This window comes from Hippopotamus amphibius, chromosome 11 (assembly GCF_030028045.1).
Source record: "Hippopotamus amphibius kiboko isolate mHipAmp2 chromosome 11, mHipAmp2.hap2, whole genome shotgun sequence".
NCBI classification, from domain to species: Eukaryota; Metazoa; Chordata; class Mammalia; order Artiodactyla; family Hippopotamidae; genus Hippopotamus; species Hippopotamus amphibius.
The window spans coordinates 34370622-34387388 of record NC_080196.1 but is presented as its reverse complement, the minus strand read 5'-3'; the positions used below and the strand labels follow the sequence as shown (position 1 = coordinate 34387388).

The 16767-nt window shown below is 40.2% G+C and overlaps 2 protein-coding genes across 2 annotated transcripts in view; both read right to left on the bottom strand.

Annotated features, from left to right (window-relative positions):
- Nucleotides 1-3237, bottom strand: part of CRIP3 (cysteine rich protein 3) — a 21663-nt gene extending 18426 nt beyond the window's left edge. The window contains 1 exon segment of the mRNA XM_057698185.1: nt 3193-3237. Within this exon segment, the coding sequence (XP_057554168.1) occupies nt 3193-3237 (45 nt within the window).
- The window catches only part of ZNF318 (zinc finger protein 318), a 27344-nt gene continuing 12959 nt past the window's right edge, over nt 2383-16767 (bottom strand). Inside the window, exons 5-10 of the mRNA XM_057699810.1 lie at nt 15874-15973; nt 13640-13944; nt 9128-9331; nt 8569-8668; nt 7539-7657; nt 2383-7249 (exon numbers count right to left, since the gene is read on the bottom strand). Of these exons, the coding sequence (XP_057555793.1) occupies nt 3929-7249; nt 7539-7657; nt 8569-8668; nt 9128-9331; nt 13640-13944; nt 15874-15973 (4149 nt within the window). The 3' untranslated portion in view covers nt 2383-3928. The remainder of the gene's footprint in view (nt 7250-7538; nt 7658-8568; nt 8669-9127; nt 9332-13639; nt 13945-15873; nt 15974-16767) is intronic.

The following is a 16767-nucleotide window of genomic DNA, read 5'->3' as shown; positions in this document are numbered from 1 at the left end:
GCAAGAAGTCAGTTTCTGGAGTATTAAGCACCCAGCAAATCCAATCGGCAACTTACAGCTTTTACTCACTTATAAATTGCTAAGTATTCACAGTTAATAAAAAAAAAAAAAGCTACTATTACCACATTGATTCTTTCAATAAATTTTTATTGAGCACTCTTAATGTGTCAGGCAGCTCTGCACTGTGAATACAATGATGAAAAAACAGTAAGCAAAGACAGACTTCCTGCTTTCGAGAGTTTATAATCTAGTTGGGGGTGGGGAGCGATGGGAAGGAGGCACATATTAATCAAAGAAACACATAAATGTAAAAGTACAACCACATTAAGTGCTACAATGAAAACGCACATGGTCCTTTGAAAGTGTATAAGGGTTGAGGGCAAATCAGAATGACAATATTTTTTTTTAAGGGTAGATTTTCATTGTAAGTTCAGCTGCTTGGCTTATCAGTGAATACTGTTACTGTATATGTAATCTTTGGTTAAAAATTACATAGATATTTTTGTAAAATTAAACTCTAGATAAAGAAGAAATGTGTTCATAACCCCAAACTATTTTCATTTGTCCATGTTTCAAAGCATTATTAATGAATGAAGACCTTGCTTAGGTTCTCATCCTGGGCTTGGTAGGTAAGCTTTGTGAAAGTGAGAACCAGGGCTTGGGAATACGTATTTTTTAAAAACCCCACCTCACTTAGTTCCATAATTTACAGGCTGTCTCCTCCCTGATTCTGCCTCCCTTTTTATTTTTTACTTGTAAATAACACACTTAATGCGCCTATTGGATGTCTGTATCCTATATGTCCAATGCCCCCCTCCACCCCCACCTTCCCATTCTTCTTCAGTCCCTTAACCTGGCAGTCTGATAAATGGACATATATTCTGGCATGCTTTACGACTAAAACATTAGCTAATTTTCTGACTCTTTTTAGGGAGATGGAGTGGCACAGCGTAAAATGGGTATACTTATTTAGGTCATTAAGATTATTATGTGCCCTGAAGCTTGCTGTGAAGAAAAAGGTTTTTTATAAAGCAAGAGGCCTCCATTCATAAAGCCAGGGGGAAGTTTCAGGGGGTTATTTACACAACTTAGGTAAAACTTGGTGTTTGCCCAAATTTAAGACTAACTGCTGATCATCTGTTCTCACAACTGGAGTCAAATAAAAACTGTTCCTGATGTTTGCAGAAATTTATAAGTTATATGACACCATAAGCCACATGTAAAGATTAGGGCCCACTCTTTGCATGTGCCTTTGTCTCCTAAAGTGAAAAGTTATTCAGTACTGTGATAGTACTGGATAAAAAGAAACAGGCCCTACCTCTAAGCACTAGCGACTGGATTGGAGTTCTGCCCTTCCTTTCGCATGGCTTCTCTAGAGAGGCTCCAAAACCCAACCCCACCATCAAAGAGGAAGCTAGCAACACTTCCTGCCCAAACTACAGAATCCTAAAAGCTCTCCCTCTGCTGGTTCAAGGCTGATATGCAGAACACCGTTGCTTTAACTCTTAGAAATGGACATTATTCTACAAAAAGCCTAAGATTGGTAGGTGCCTTTGAGTTATCAACAGAGTACAAGAGGAGTTGCTCAAAGTACTCCAGCCCCAGTTACTTGAATTAGTTCTGGCCTTCCTAGATTTTGCCTCTTTTCCCTTCCCCACCCTTCTCAAGTGGCCCCCTCCTAACCTAGAGAACAAGATTCTGACTCCTACTGAGATGGAATGAGTTTAGGACTGGGATCTGGATAGGATTAACCCATCTCCATGCTTACCCTAAACCCACCCATCTCTCCCCAAAGGGAGGTGGAACTTACTAAGTGAACAAGCCTGAAAATCAGTAATAACTGGTATTTTAAACTCTTATGTTCTCTGAATTCATGTAGATAAGCTCCTAGAATGGAGAGGGAGTAGTTCTCTGGAGAAACAAACATATCTCTGAAGCTCACCTGGGTTTACGTTCTGCTAAAGGGCACATTTTGAGTCTGCTTGTGGTTTCCAGGTCAGAAGGATACACTGAACTCAGGCTTCAGCCTAAAAAGCAGACCTAGGAAGACTGCTCAGGATGGCCTGACCCTGTACACATGTGGTGTGAGATGGAGATAATGATCCTTCAAATTAAAGAAAAAAAAATCCTTATGGCACCGTGAGGCAAAGTAACGTGCCTAAAGTCACAGCAAGGTAAATGGCCGAGGAACATCCAAGGACCTAACTATTCCAAATCTTTGCCCTTTCCACAAGATGAAGGGAGGCCAGGACAACTTCTAAACTTTTAAATTAGTCAAGAAAAATAGCCTCCTCAAACTCAACATAGGGATTTTGCAGCTCTGCACACAAGAAAACAGGAAAACAAGAATTCTTAGGAAAAAAGATCAGCAACTTTGCATTATTTTTGAGGAGTGAGTGGGAGAATAAGACTCTGAAGTCTCTGCTGAGTCATCCTATAAATTGCTGACATCAGGGGTGTCAAGAAGAAACTGGGACAGAGATTAGAAAATCTAAGGACCAAGCTCCCTGATTCCCAAGAGAACCCTCAGCAAGAACATAAGTATTCTTGGGGAGCTCTGTTCCCAAAGGAGCACTGGGAGAGCCAACATAAGGGTATACACAAAACTTCACAATAGAAAGATGCCAAAACCAGACCACTGTCGCCTACTCATTACCCATCCAGGAAGCACTAAGGCATAGACTATATAACCTAACAAAAGCAGCCCTAACAACTGGAGAAAGAAGATTGGGAGAGGGAGACAGACAATAGGGCAGCAGGAGTTTATTGTTCTAGTTTTCCTGTGGAGTTCAAATGTGTGTGGTTTCAAAACAAAAATCCAGAAAGAAACATGAGATTAATGCATTTATTCCAAGTAATTAACACATTAAAAATAAAGTTAAACTTGTCCAAGCCACTCATAAATCTTTAATCTTTTGAACAAAATGTACAACCCCAAACATCACACTATGGTGGAAACAACTTGGGAAAGGGAGAGGTAGAGAAAGGAATACATACGAGTGTGTAACAGAAAATGAGTCCAATCCCAAAACAAGTTTCAGTTCTTCTACCTCTTCAGAACAGAAATGGCTGCTAAACAATTCCACACAAAGTGCCAGTGGATCACAATACAATGAACAAAGGCCATTTCGAAAATAAAAGTGACCCAAAAAGCATATCTGCTCCTGGCACTGAGCCATGAATAAGCCTTACCGATTTGTCGTCTTCCAAAAGTGAGCCTGCTAGATTTTCTTCCATGTTTACTGAGGCCATTTCCAAACAGGTTTGTGGACTAGCAGGACCATCTCAAGCAAAGGCAACAGAATGAGGGAAGTGTGGGGGTTGACATGCCACAAGGAAGTAAACAGTAAACAAAAGAGCTACTCACGCTGCATTTCAAACAATGTTAAGGCAGGCCCATCCAAATGGAAGCCTAAGAGATGAACAATCCTTCCTTCATCAGTAGTTTTCCATTTCAGCAGACTTTCTTGTGTTTCTCCCAGAGATCCATCAACTGCCCAAGAAATTGGGTGGGAATACAACACAGCAATTGGAGAAGTCAGCTCTGTCTCCCTCCTCCCCCACATTCCAGAAATGGCAGAGTCAAAGCCAAAGTACAGTCAAAGCACACTATGAGGTGAGCCAGATAGACATTCGATTTTAATGACAAAGAAGGAGAAAATAAATTGGCAAAAAATAATAATTAACAGAAAATACTTTTTTACAGATATGTATAGAAATTATGATTGATTTGTCTGGTATCTTAAGGAAAAAGGAAAAAAGGAAAGGAGGTAAATTTTTTAGCTTCCATGAACATTTACTCTAAGATGCTGACTGCATCTCTTGGTGTAGGTTCCAGATGAGATAGCCAACTAGTCCTGGATCATCTGGGCATCTGACTTCTAGAAGCGAATTTGATTCATCCACAAGTAGCTCTGAATGTGTATTCTCAGTTGTGAACATTGGATTCTGTGTGGTCCTGGGTGGCATCAACTGCAGTTTCTTGTACAGTCATTTCCTGAGGGACCACATTGCCTCCAACTACCTGTTCCTGTGTATGGGACCCTGAAGCCATAGACTTTACCATCTTCAAAGGGCTGTCATTGTACTCATCTACTTGAGGAATTGCTACCTCCGAGATGGATGCATTCAGTACTTCTAGCTGTAGTGGTCCCATCTCTAGGGAACTACACTCAGGAGGGTCACCAGGCTCAGAGAAAGGAGAACATATCTTCTCTTTTTGAACTCCAGATGTCCGTGTGACGAAGTCAACAAGGTCTGGAAGGCAAGGAGATGGCCCAAGGCCTAAAGGATTAATTGTTTCCGATTCCAATCTGAGTGAATCTTGTTTCTCTAATTGAGAAGTTTCTTCTATTTCCTCAGGCATCATTCCTCCTGCTAAAAGGTCAAGGGCCTGGTGTGTGCCCTCTAGGCTCCCCAAGCCAAGGCCGACATTTTCTATAGCAAGTCCAGTTTTCAAAATGTTAGGAGTGATCCTCCCAATTCTGGGATTAGATGAGTTTTGTTCACCCTCTGCTCCGAAGTTAAGCACCAAGGTTTTGGGAGAATCTAATGGAAACTCAGAAAAGGATGGTATTGGTTCAAAGTCAGTGAGAGTGGAGGGATTACGTTCTACAGGTGACACAGAATTTTCTTCACATACTTTCTGAGACAGGGCAGCTGGGGATCTATGTGCTGGGTCTACCTGAGCACTGCAGAAGTCAACACCTATATCCCCCAGGTTCCCCAGCGCAGCAAGCTCTTCTACTTTTAAGTTTGTGACTTCAAAGTTTTCTGAGGCCTTGCTTTCTATTGTCACTGTTAGCTCTGGGTGGATACCTCGAAGCTCCAGGGCTTCTGCTTTTGGTTTCTCTGGGCTCTCCCAGGTCTCTGGCTTCTTGTTCTCATCCCAAACAGTCAGTTCATAGATCATTTTACCCTGAAAGTCTTTTGATCTTTCTCTCTTGAGTTTGAGGCTTCTGTACCTAGAAGCTCTGGAAGCTGATCCTAGAGCTGAATTCTCTAGCCACTCCTCACTACCAGTTGAAATTCCTTGCTCCTGTTCACTATCTTTCAAACACATTTCTGATCTGGCTGGGGACTGAAGAAGCATTTCTGAGGCAGAAATTTTCACAGGTGTATTTTGTGGGTTCTGGAGTAAAGACCTAGCTTCTGACGGAAATGAGTCTATTTTTGCCTTTGTGGAAGAGAGAGCCTGTGCACTCAATTCAGTCACTGCTTTACTTTGAGTTTTACTTCCTGTTATCAATTTCTTGGACTGTTTAGCTTTTCTGTCAGTCATTTGCATGTTTGGCTGTTCTACTTCTCCCTCCCACATGTATCTGTTCCCATGGTTCAAATTAGAATCCTCTACACTATTGGGCCCAACACTGATATCTGTTCCCTCACCCACTGTCCCCTCAGAGAGCTTTGCTCCCCCTTCTTTTAGTTCAGCGTTTGTTTCTAGTTCACTTTTCCCACAATCCTTAGATTGGTGGTGCTCTTGGCTTTCTTCATCCTGGTTACTAGATACCACAAGGTGGGTTTCTACCAACTTCTGAGATTCCATGGTATGACAGTGCATATCTGACAGCTCGGGAGCTGGCTCGACACCTGGTGGCCCAGGATCTCCCAGGTCAAGTTCAATTTTCCTCTCTGGAGATACATTCCGATTAGCATCACTCTGGAAGGAGCTGGAAGCCCACATGGCCAAAGTCTCTGTCTTTGGGGTAATAGTTTCATAAGGCCTGTTTTGGCACAACCTTGTCAGAGGCTGCAGGAAGCCATAGCTGCTGCCCCTGCTTTTTGAGTCTACATTTTCTACAACCGACCATTTCCCTAGGGACACAAGAGGTTTTGAAATGGACTTTTCAGAGTTGCTGACTAAAGGAGCAGAGACCAAATTTCTATCTGGAGGCAACTCCTCTTGGGATGCCCTGCTGTTCAAAGTAGAAGTGGAAGAGGTGTCTGAACTTTCAGTTCTATTTTCCCCATTGGCCAATGGACCACCACTCAGTTTAGTCTCAGGGGCCCCTTTTCCACCACTACTATAGAATATGTCATACAGATCCTTGGCATTGGCTGTGGCTAAGCATGAATTTCGCTTTTCCAATTTTTTGGCTTGTTCACTGAACACACTTGAGAGGGGAGGTGGAGGACGCACTAACACAGAGAATAGGGTCTGGTCCCGGTCACTCTCACTCACCCCAGGAGCCGTCTCATCAGAAGGAATGGCAGCTGGCTGTGCTGAGGCCATGATGGCTACAGGTAATACTGGGTTCAAGATGTTAGGACCCAGGAAGCCAGGGCTGACAGTGTGAGATACAGTTGGGTTTGATTTTACTGGAGCCAAAATAGCACTTGCTTGAGCAGGAGATGGGGCAGCTGGATGAGGTATAACTGGGGGTGGTGGAGGTGGCGGTGGAGGGGGTGGTGGAGGAGGTGGTAGCATTTGTTCAGGTATATGTGATGGCTCATTCTTTTCAGCCAGCACCATTTTTTCCTCTGGAGACCCTTTCAGAATCACCTCCTCCCCTCCAAATGCTTTAGAGATGATGTCGGGAGGCAAGAGGAGATCAGCCGAAGACTCTTTAACCACTGGCAGAGGTTTAGCAGTGGTTCCAGAGGACTTGATGGACAGAAAGGTGTTAAGAGGAGCTGGCTTGCTTACTGTGGCTGAACCTGACTTGCGGAGGACTGTGGATGGGATAGGCAGGTTGGGTCGGATCTTAGTCTGGGTTGAAGTTGTCACTACGGGCATCCAAGGGCTAGTATGTGCAACAACCGTTTTCCCAGAGAGCTTGATTTTGATGGGCTTTGCCTTCCCAGCTTCAGCTTTGCCATCTTCTTTGTCCTTACTACTTTCTATAATCTCTTCTTTGGGAATAATTGGGGCCACTGAACTTTTTTCCTCCTCTTTTTCTGGCTTCTTCCAGCTGAATTTCCCAAAAGAGGAAGATGTTGGTGGTTCTTTCTTTACTTCTTCTTTTAATTGGAGTTTGATGCTAGCCTTCCTTTTATTTTCAGCCTTTTCAGGGGAGTTCCCACCCTCAGAAACTTGGTCCTCTAATTCCTCAGACACCCTGTCATCCTCCTTTACTTCCTTCATGATCTTTGCCTTTTTTTCTTTCTTCTCTTCTTTTGGTTTCTCACTGAGTTTGCGCTTTAGCTCACTCTGCCGTCGCCGTTCTGTTTCTAGGACCACAGCCAAGCCAGCTTGACGGTCCAGATTTCGCCGCTCCTCATACAATGGGTTTTCAACCACATATTTCTAGGAAGAGAAAAATTAAAGGCTCAATAACTGGTCAAAATACTATAAGAGAGAAAAGTTGGCCCTATCCACTGTTAAAATCCATTTAGTGGAAATACTCAGAGTCACCTTCCTCAAGGATAAATGGTTCTCTCAGGTCAGCGTTTCTTACTAGGATTGAGAAGAACTTCCTAGTGACTATATGCAATTTAAAGTATTAATGACTGTTTCTGGCCCTGAGTTTATTTGACAACATCAAAAGGACTACTGCAAAAAATGGGAAACTCCACAGGCTACTACAAAGACCAACCTTATATTTCTCATTGTGTTGATAACCCTTCACATGTTGCTCTCCAGAAATTGGATCCCCCAAAAATTCCTCACAGAGCTGGCAGTAATATCCAGTGATGGGAATCAGAAACTCAGAACCTGGAAGAAGTAGAAGAAAGTCAAGAAAATAAGTCATTTCTACCCAAGATGACAGCAACCGAAGGAAATCCCACTTCCCTTTTGTAGTAAAATAATTAATGGTATAAAGGACCTTACTCACTTTCAAATCAGAAGGAGCATTTAGATGAAGCCCAATGGTATGTCTTCCCAACTTAAAGCTCGAACTCAGGACCTCTATCCCTTCTACGTTTTGGGAACGTTAACTGGTTAATTCAGGAGTTTTCTGTGCCAGACTCATTTCTGTTGCTAATTCTCCTCAAACTCCAACTAGAACTAAGCATCTTAGGAGATTTAAATATTATACTTCCAAATAGCCCAGTACCATTTGTATGAGGATCTCTCATGTTGGTATTAATTACTTAAGACTCTATCTTCTAGATGTAAAGGATGCAGCAGCACTGACTACTCATAAAGGTAAGAAATTGAGAAGTTTAAAGACAAAGAAACTTTCTATTTCTCAACTTAGCTCCTAATAACAAGTATTCAAAAATATTATATTTCTTAAAAAGGCAGCTATACTGCACCTCTGACTGTTCTTTTTTACCTAGATGTCAAATAAATAAGATTTTGGTGCATAAGCTAGTGACAAAGAAAGCCGTATTTAAGTCTATGTGCTGCCAAAGTGAGCACAAAGAAAGTTACATTTTAGAGTGGTATGTGTATGTTTAACATGTGTTAGATTTTTGGCCATATGGGCAGAGAGAATTCTTGCCTTATAACTCTCTTTATTTCTTTAGGACCTAGTTTTGCACATAGAAGGCAATCTTATAGCTTTGCTAGAAGCAATGGTTACGTCTCACTCTATGCTGCTTCCTTGCACCTTAGTTCAGGGATACTTATTCCCCGACTGAATGTAAGGAAACCATAAAAAAGGCAGGGAGGGAACATACCTTTTGCAGGAACAGTTATCTTGTCAGTACGCTTTACAGCATCTTGCTTGGCTTCACTCTGGGTCTTTGAAGCCCAAGGTCTGTTGTAGGGATCCAGTGTCTATTTGCAAGAGGCAGAAGTGCTCACACACAGCACTAAAAACTCAATGACCCACTTTTCTCTCTTTTTCTCCCCCATACCAGGGGGGACCAGAAGCCCCCAGCTACCCACCCCCACCCACTCTGCCAACTGTTTAAACGGAAACCACCTGTGAAAAAGGTAAACACATGTTAGAGCAAGTACTAGCAATGGATAAAATGAAACAAATAATCAGGTACTCAAGGAATCAAAAGAGGCAGAAGCCTCACTTACACTTGTCATGGTGTTTAGTTACAGGCAGGTCCCCTGGACTGAGCCCTGGGGATGGTGTCTCCTTTGTTGGTATCTCTTGGCTCTTCAGATTGGGGCTCCTGCCCATACGAGAATGTTTCATTTTCCAGCTTTTTAATGCAGATGGGGGTATAGGAGTTTGAGGGAAAGGAAAGCAAGAATGGAACTAGCAGAGGGCAGGATACCTACCTGCGTGTGCTTCTTATTGTGCATATGGGTGAAGAAGTCAAACATGGTCCCACAGATGGTGTTGCAGTCTTTGCACCAGTGATTGCCAGCATCATAATACTCATAGGCAGCAATGGGCTGATCAGACTGCTTAGCGGCTGGCTGGGGGCTCTCAGCAGGCTTGGAGCTCTTAGTACAGGAATTCTCATTGTTTACCTTTGACTCCTAGAGGGGAAAAACCTGCACTAAGAGGGAATTCAAAGTAGTCTAGATCTGTCTTCTCTCAGAAAAAACAAGTAGCCCACCACGATAACAGAACTAGGACCATATGACCATATTTCCAGTGCCTAAAGCTGCACAAACTGGGAAAAACCCCATGAGAAATCTGCCTGCAAGGCTCAAACAGAACTAATTAGATTCCACAGTGCCATGTCATCATGCAGAATAAATCATAATGGCAATATATTTACTTACATATCCTAAAATATCCAGAAGAATACTCAAGATTATGGAAACACTGGTTGCCTCTGGGAAAGGGGAGTAGAGAACAAGAATGGACAGGAGTCTTTTACCGTATACCCTTTGGTAGATGTTAAATGTGTTACCAGTGCAATTAAATACATTAAATTTATCAATCATAATGACAACTAGGGAGGGATGAAAAACAAAAATGGAAAAGGTAATTGACAGATTAAGCAAGTGCAAGAAATAGATGATAGTGAGCTCTCTTATCACAGACACATTTTGGTATAGGTAACTAGAAAGCAAGGCTGGAATAGATAAAGGGAATAGTTATCTATGTGGGATGACAAAGGAATCTGGGTAAAATATTTCTAATTGCCTAAAATATCACCATTAGAATTTAACATCTTTGAGTTAACATGAATCCTCTTTTAAAACATATCAACTTCCCCAATATTAAGTTATCAATAATAAATACTTTAATATGAATTCATTTGTCAGCAAACTGGGAGTAAGATATTCAGGAAATGAGAATTTTGGATAACATTAGGGAGTGAGGTACAGACAAAAGATAATTTTGGAACACAGAGAAGGTAGGTATGAACAAGGTTCCACAGTAGACAAGATCAGGGAATTGGGCACCTTGAATATTGGCTGGTGGGGAGAGGAAGACAGATGAAGAAAAGGAAACAATTAAGACTTCAAAGATAATCTTTCCCTATTAGTCCTATTCAAGAGTCACTAAAGAGATCACACCCAGCAGGTCAGCGATGAACATGTGCATACACTGCTGGTGAGTACCAACTGGCACCATCTTTCCAGAAGATAGTCTAGGAATACCTCAAAATTCTTTATACCCCCGACCCAGCAATTCTACTCCCTGACATTTATCCTTAGGAATTATGTCAAATTACAGGTGATTTGATTGGTTAAATAAATTTTGGTATCCATACAGCAACAAAAATAAAGTTGCTAATAATGATATTATAAAAGTCTATTGACATGGAAAGATGTTCATGATATATTAGAAATGTAAGTAACGAAATACATTTGAATAATCAATACAGATATGTAAATAGGCATAGAATGTCAAATGTTACCTTACCCAAAAGACTTTCCCTAACTACTCTATATCCCTTATTCTATTTTCTTTTTTAAGCACTTGTCATTACCTAACCTGCACTTGTTTACTCATTGACTGTCTTCTCCTATTTTATGAGAATAAGGACCTTGTCTATGTAGTTCCCTGCTATACTTCCCCTATCTAGAACAGTATCTGGCACTTTTTTGGAGATCAAGAAATATCTGTTAAATGGACAAACAGAAGAAGGGAATTTAAAATAATAAACACCAAGGTATTAATAACAATTGTGTCTAGGTGAATGGAACTGTGGAATTGTGTGTATGTGTTTATTTGTAAGAAATGACCTATTCAAGAGAAAGAAAATCTCAAACCAACTCTGCATTTTAAAGAGGCAAAAAAAGAAGAAATACCAAAGACAGGTAGGAAACAGAGCTTGCAGAGAGAACATTCTTTACTGCTGAAATGAAAATCGAATTGTAACATATTCTTGTTAGCTTCAGGCAACATGAAGGCTCACTCAAGTCAAGATGATACATTACCATGGGACTGGTGCATAAACGGAACCCCAAAGAGTGTATAAGTCAACTACAAAGGGTCAGAACTTTCAAGCTCTTCTCCCATCAAAGGCCCTGAACTCAATGATCCTGGTATAAGAATATAGTCCTACCTGGTTGAGAAAGAGAACTCCCCCAGGAAGACATGAAAAAATTAGAGCTTGGTTGACAGAGAATACAGAGTATCTTCTCTCACCTGCAACATTAACTGACCATCTTACTATGTACTACACATACTGGATGCCATGGGAAACACAAAAATTAAGTTATATTCTGTTATTCTCAAGAAGCTCTCATTTAATGGAAGAGACAGGCATGATCTTAATCATGTTTTCAATAAGACAGAATGAAATAAATCTTATAAAGGAACAAAGTAATACATTATGGCAGTGCTTAAAAAGGGCTGACTCAATTTGTGTGGAATTTAGGAATTCTTCACAGAGGTGGTAGTATTCAAGTTGGACCTTAGTGGATGAGTAGGGTTGGGAGAAAGATTATTCAGGCTAAGAGAATTATTAATGCAAAATTAGAAAAGCACACAACAGCATACTGCACATCTGGAAAAGTGCAAGCATTCTGAGGTGGCAGAAGTACAAGGTGTAGTGTCATATTTCTTGAGTACTACCCATTTGCTATGTGCCAGGCACTGAGCTATGTATTGGGGACTATATTGGAGAATGAGACATATATGGTCCCTGATCCCTTGAACCTTAAAATCTAACTGGGGAACACATGTAATTATATACTTACAACTGTCATAAATGCTAAGAAGGAAAATGTCAGGTATTATGAGAGTATATATCAGGCAAATTTAACAACCTGGAAAATCAAAGAAGGGAGTCAGGGAAATAATTTAAGCTGTGATCTGAAGATGAACATGAGTTAGAAGACAGGATAAGAAGAGTGGGTTTTGCATGGTAACCAGAAGGAGGAGAAGACACAAAGACATTAAAGGGGATGAAACATTTAAGGAATGAAAATGCCAGTACTGAAATTACAGAGAGCAAAGGCAAAAAGAGGCATAAAGTATCTCAATCACTGGCTGAATATGGAGAAAGAATTAAGAGTGTAGCAGTATGAGTAAGAATTGAAGGTGGCGGGACTTCCCTAGTGGCATAGTGGTTAAGAATCTGCCTGCCAAGGCAGAGAACACAGGTTCAATCCCTGGTCCAGGAAGATCCCACATGCCAAGGTACAACCAAGCCCGTGCGCCACAACTACTGAGCCTGCACTCTAGAGCCTGCGCACCACAACTACTGAGTCCACGGGCTGCAACTACTGAAGCCCATGTGCCTAGGGCCCATGCTCCAAAACAAGAGAAGCCACCCAATGAGAAGCCCATGCACCACAATGAAGAGTAGCCCCCACTCAAAGCAACTAAAGAGAAAGCCCTCGTGCAGCAACGAAGACCCACTGCAGCCAAAAAAATAAAATTCTAAAAAATACTAAAAATAAATTAAAAATAAAATAAAATATACATGAAAAAAAAGAATTGAAGGTGGCTTGAACTCGGATGGCAATAGAGATGATGAGATGAATGGAATTAAGATTTTCTTTGGCGGGAGAATTGGCAGAATCTGTCATTGATTTGGTGTGTGGAGCTGTTAGGGAGGGGGAAACACTAAGAATGCTTTTCAAGCTATTGGCATGAAAACTGTTGGATACTAGTGTTATTCACTGAGATGGGTAACAATGGAGGAAGAAAAGGTTAGAGGCAGGTTGAGCAGAATCTTAGTTTAGTTCAAGATATATTATTGATTTTGAGGTGTGTATGTAACAATGAAGTGGAAATAGTGAGTAGTCTGTTGGACACTCAGATTTGAACCTTAGAAGAATCACCTGAGCTAGAATATAAAATTGAAAGTTGTCAGTATGGTATTTCAGTATAGGACTGAACAAAATGACCTAGGGAGAAAGCAGAATTCTAGAGAACTGGGCTAGAACTGATCCCTGAAGAATTAAAATATTTAAAGATTAGGAGATTAAGCAGGAGCAGCCAGCATACTAAGAGGAAAAGAAATGTGATAGGAACCAAGGGAAGAAAACATTTTTTAGGAGTGGTTTCCTATATCAAATACTGATTTGAGAACCGAAATTTGAGGCTGTACAACATGGTGGTGAACTTGTTGTTAAACATGAACCTACAAAATGGTATTACAAGTTATGAGAAAACTAAAAGCCAGACTGGAGTGAGTTACAGGGTAAATGCTAGAACTAGAACATGGAGGGCCCAGGATTCTACTTTGTGGGCAATGGGAACTGCTAAAATTCTGAAGGAGAATACCATGATCTGAACTATGCTTTACAAAGATAACTCTAGCAAGAGTAAGAACAGGTTGGAAAAGAAAGCTAAGAAAATGGTTAGTCAGAAGGCTTCTTTAGGAATCCATGGAAATAAAAGATACAATAGAAATGGAAAAGTTGAGTTGTTACCTTGCTGTTGGAAGAGGAGTTTGAGGACGATAATACTTTTTCTGGGCTTTTGGATTTTTCTGCTTTCCCAGTCTTCTCTGTAGGCTCCCTATTGTCATTTGAAGACTTCTGAGATTTATCCAAAATGTTAATTCCCAAGATCTGAGCCACTTTGTCCAGTTCAGACTGCTTTTTTTCTGCTTCTTCTGCCTCTTGTCGAAGTTCTGCAATGTCCTTCATAATGTTATCCTGAAGCCGACTCACCTCTACCAGGAGTGGGTCTTTGTGACCATCCTTCTCCCTTCGTTTCTTACGCAACATTTCCCCTGAGGAGTCAAATGTCAACAGAAAGAAATACAAGGAAAGTTAACAAGTCAGTTTTCAGTCATAAGTACTAATTCTCAAGACCTTATGGTCACAAAATCTTTCTCCATGAAACACTGTAAAAGCAGGTGAGACTTGCCTTCCACATGGACGGATTTAGGTGAAGCGCCTATGGAGGTAAAGACTGAGTGATTATGTCTTACGCAGGGGTCATTAGCTAAGGATCTATGGACAGGTTTCAGGGAAGGACTCCATAAATCCCTAAAAAGGGTATATACTAGTTTGTGTGCATGTATCCTCCAAAAAACGTTAATACATACTGTAACTATGAATCCCATGGCTGTCCTCTTCAGAGAACCAAAGAATTATTCAGAGGGCAAAAAAATTCAGTCACATATTTGACTTTACCTGATTTAAAGACCCTTCACCAACACCTCCAATGAATTTTAGGTTTTGCCTCGGCTCAACTAATGTTATCTCCTATTCCAAACTGCAGGTCCTCATGAATTAATCCTCATAGGATTAATAACTAAGTTTCTCATCCCTAAACAGTCCAAACCCAAACAGAAGAAATTATATCTTCTCCTACTCTCTACTCTTCCACGGTATCACCAAGCTGTAATATTTAGAAGCCTTGCTATGTTCTTTCCTCAGTGTATATGTGAATTCCTAAAAGCATAGATGAAGAGGTGGAATCAATAGAGGCATCACGGAATATCTTTTTGTGTCAAAAAGGAAGTACTCAAAAAATGATGGGGATATATCAAAAGGACACAGGAGTCAACTTAAAGGGGGCCAAATCTGGGGGCCAAATCTCACTGGCCAAATCTGGGACAATTTGAGCATGAAAATAAATAATAATAGTAAAATATAATAACCTATTAAGAATCCATGAGTTTATAATGATATAAATGGATAGATAAATGGGGGAGGAGGTGTGGGTGGAAAGCTCCTCCTCATAGTAGAAAGCCAACTAATTAAGGAAGATGGAATGATGAAATCAGAAAATTACTATTTAACAACCATCATAATAATAACTGATTTGGGCGAGAATCATCAATGAATGCTAAAACTAGTGGGCCAAGGTTTGAGGAGTAACTGAATATTTACATAGTATCTTCCCTATAAGATACTTATTAATCCCCTATAAGATACTTATTAATCGAAAAGGGTAAAATAATAACCTTACAGTGGAGAAACTTGGCAGACACCACCTTAACCAAATGATCAAAGTTGACAACACCAGTATGGGGCAAATTAACACCTGACATGAACTTAGCACCACTTCTGTGATGTTTCTGCCAAAAATGCATAGCCTGAATTTAATCATAAGGAAACATCAGACAAACCAAAATTAAAGGACATTCTACAAAATATGTGACCTCTTCTGGAGATTCTGGAACTATTACAGATTAAAGGAGACTAAAAGAACATTACAGCTGAATGCAATGTGTAATCTTTCATTTTCTGTTGCTTCAGGATATCACTGGGACAACTGATGAAATATGCATAAGATCAGTAGACTAGTATATTATTGTTAATTTTCTAATTTTGATAGGCATACTATAGTTATGCAAGTGAATTCTTTGTTGTTAGAAGACACACATTTAAGTGTTTAGGAGTAAAGGAATACATATCTACAACTTACTCTCAAATAGTTCAGGAAAAATTACACACACATACGCACCAACACAATTGAGAGAGAAAAAAGGATAGAGCAAATATTAGCAAAATGCTAATAATCATGGTAAACACCTTAGAATTTTTTACACTATTAACGCAATTTTTCTATAAGTCTAATTGTAACAAAAATTTTTTGAAAGTGAAGTTTCACTGTCAATGAACATGTCTGAGAGTCCCCAAAGCTTTCCATTTGGGTTTTCTACTAAAGTTACAACAAAAAGGCAGTCATGCAAAGGAGTGTCTGATACCTTGTTGTTTATGAAGTCGCTCCAACTCAGTCCTGAGATAGTACATCTTCTTCTGGCGAGCTTCCCGGTCACTCTTCAGCTTTTCCCTCTCTTCAATAACCTGCAAAGAACAAAATGGTAAGAGATCCTTTAGCCTCCAACATCCCTTTTCTACTGCTCTTTTCCATAAACTCACACGCTAGATAACATTTGAATGCAAGAATCCAAATGCCTGCACACACAGGCTCTACCTTTACAGTGGTGATATTTCATCCCAATGCAAGTGCCAGAACAGAATTATCCTTCCCAGAACTATATTGACTAGAAAGTGCTATTTTTGTACAGGAAGCATCACATTATTAGATAGCAGTTCTGAGCCCAAAAGGAACAATCAAGAAGAGAACTAATATGTGTTATGGATGAAGCACTGTGTTAGTTGCATTACATATGTCATCTTACTTAATCATGATATTGTCTGTTTCAGTCAGAAAACTGAGGTTGCGAAAGACTTAAGTAACATACCCAAGATCATATAGTAAGATGATTTAAAATCCAGATATGTATGCCCAAAGCCTCTTATCTTTCAACTGTACTACTATCATCTAATGGAAAAACAAATATGGCTTGTCTATAAGGAGCTCATGTGAAAAATCTGTGTACTGTCAGCCCTGACTTAAGCACTAGGTTCTTAAAGGTAAAGTAAAAGGAAAGCACTAGTCTCCAGACAGTGTCTCTGCAGTCTTAGGTTTTATTGTATGGAACCTATCCCCCTTTACCAAAAAACTTTAAGAAAACCAACGACTGAAGTTCAGGGTACCCAAGTACAATGGAAAATTAAGGTGTTTTTTGTCTTCTCAAAGATTAGCTAAACTTCTTTTAAACTTGAAAAAAAAATGAAATTAGCCCTCCAATTCT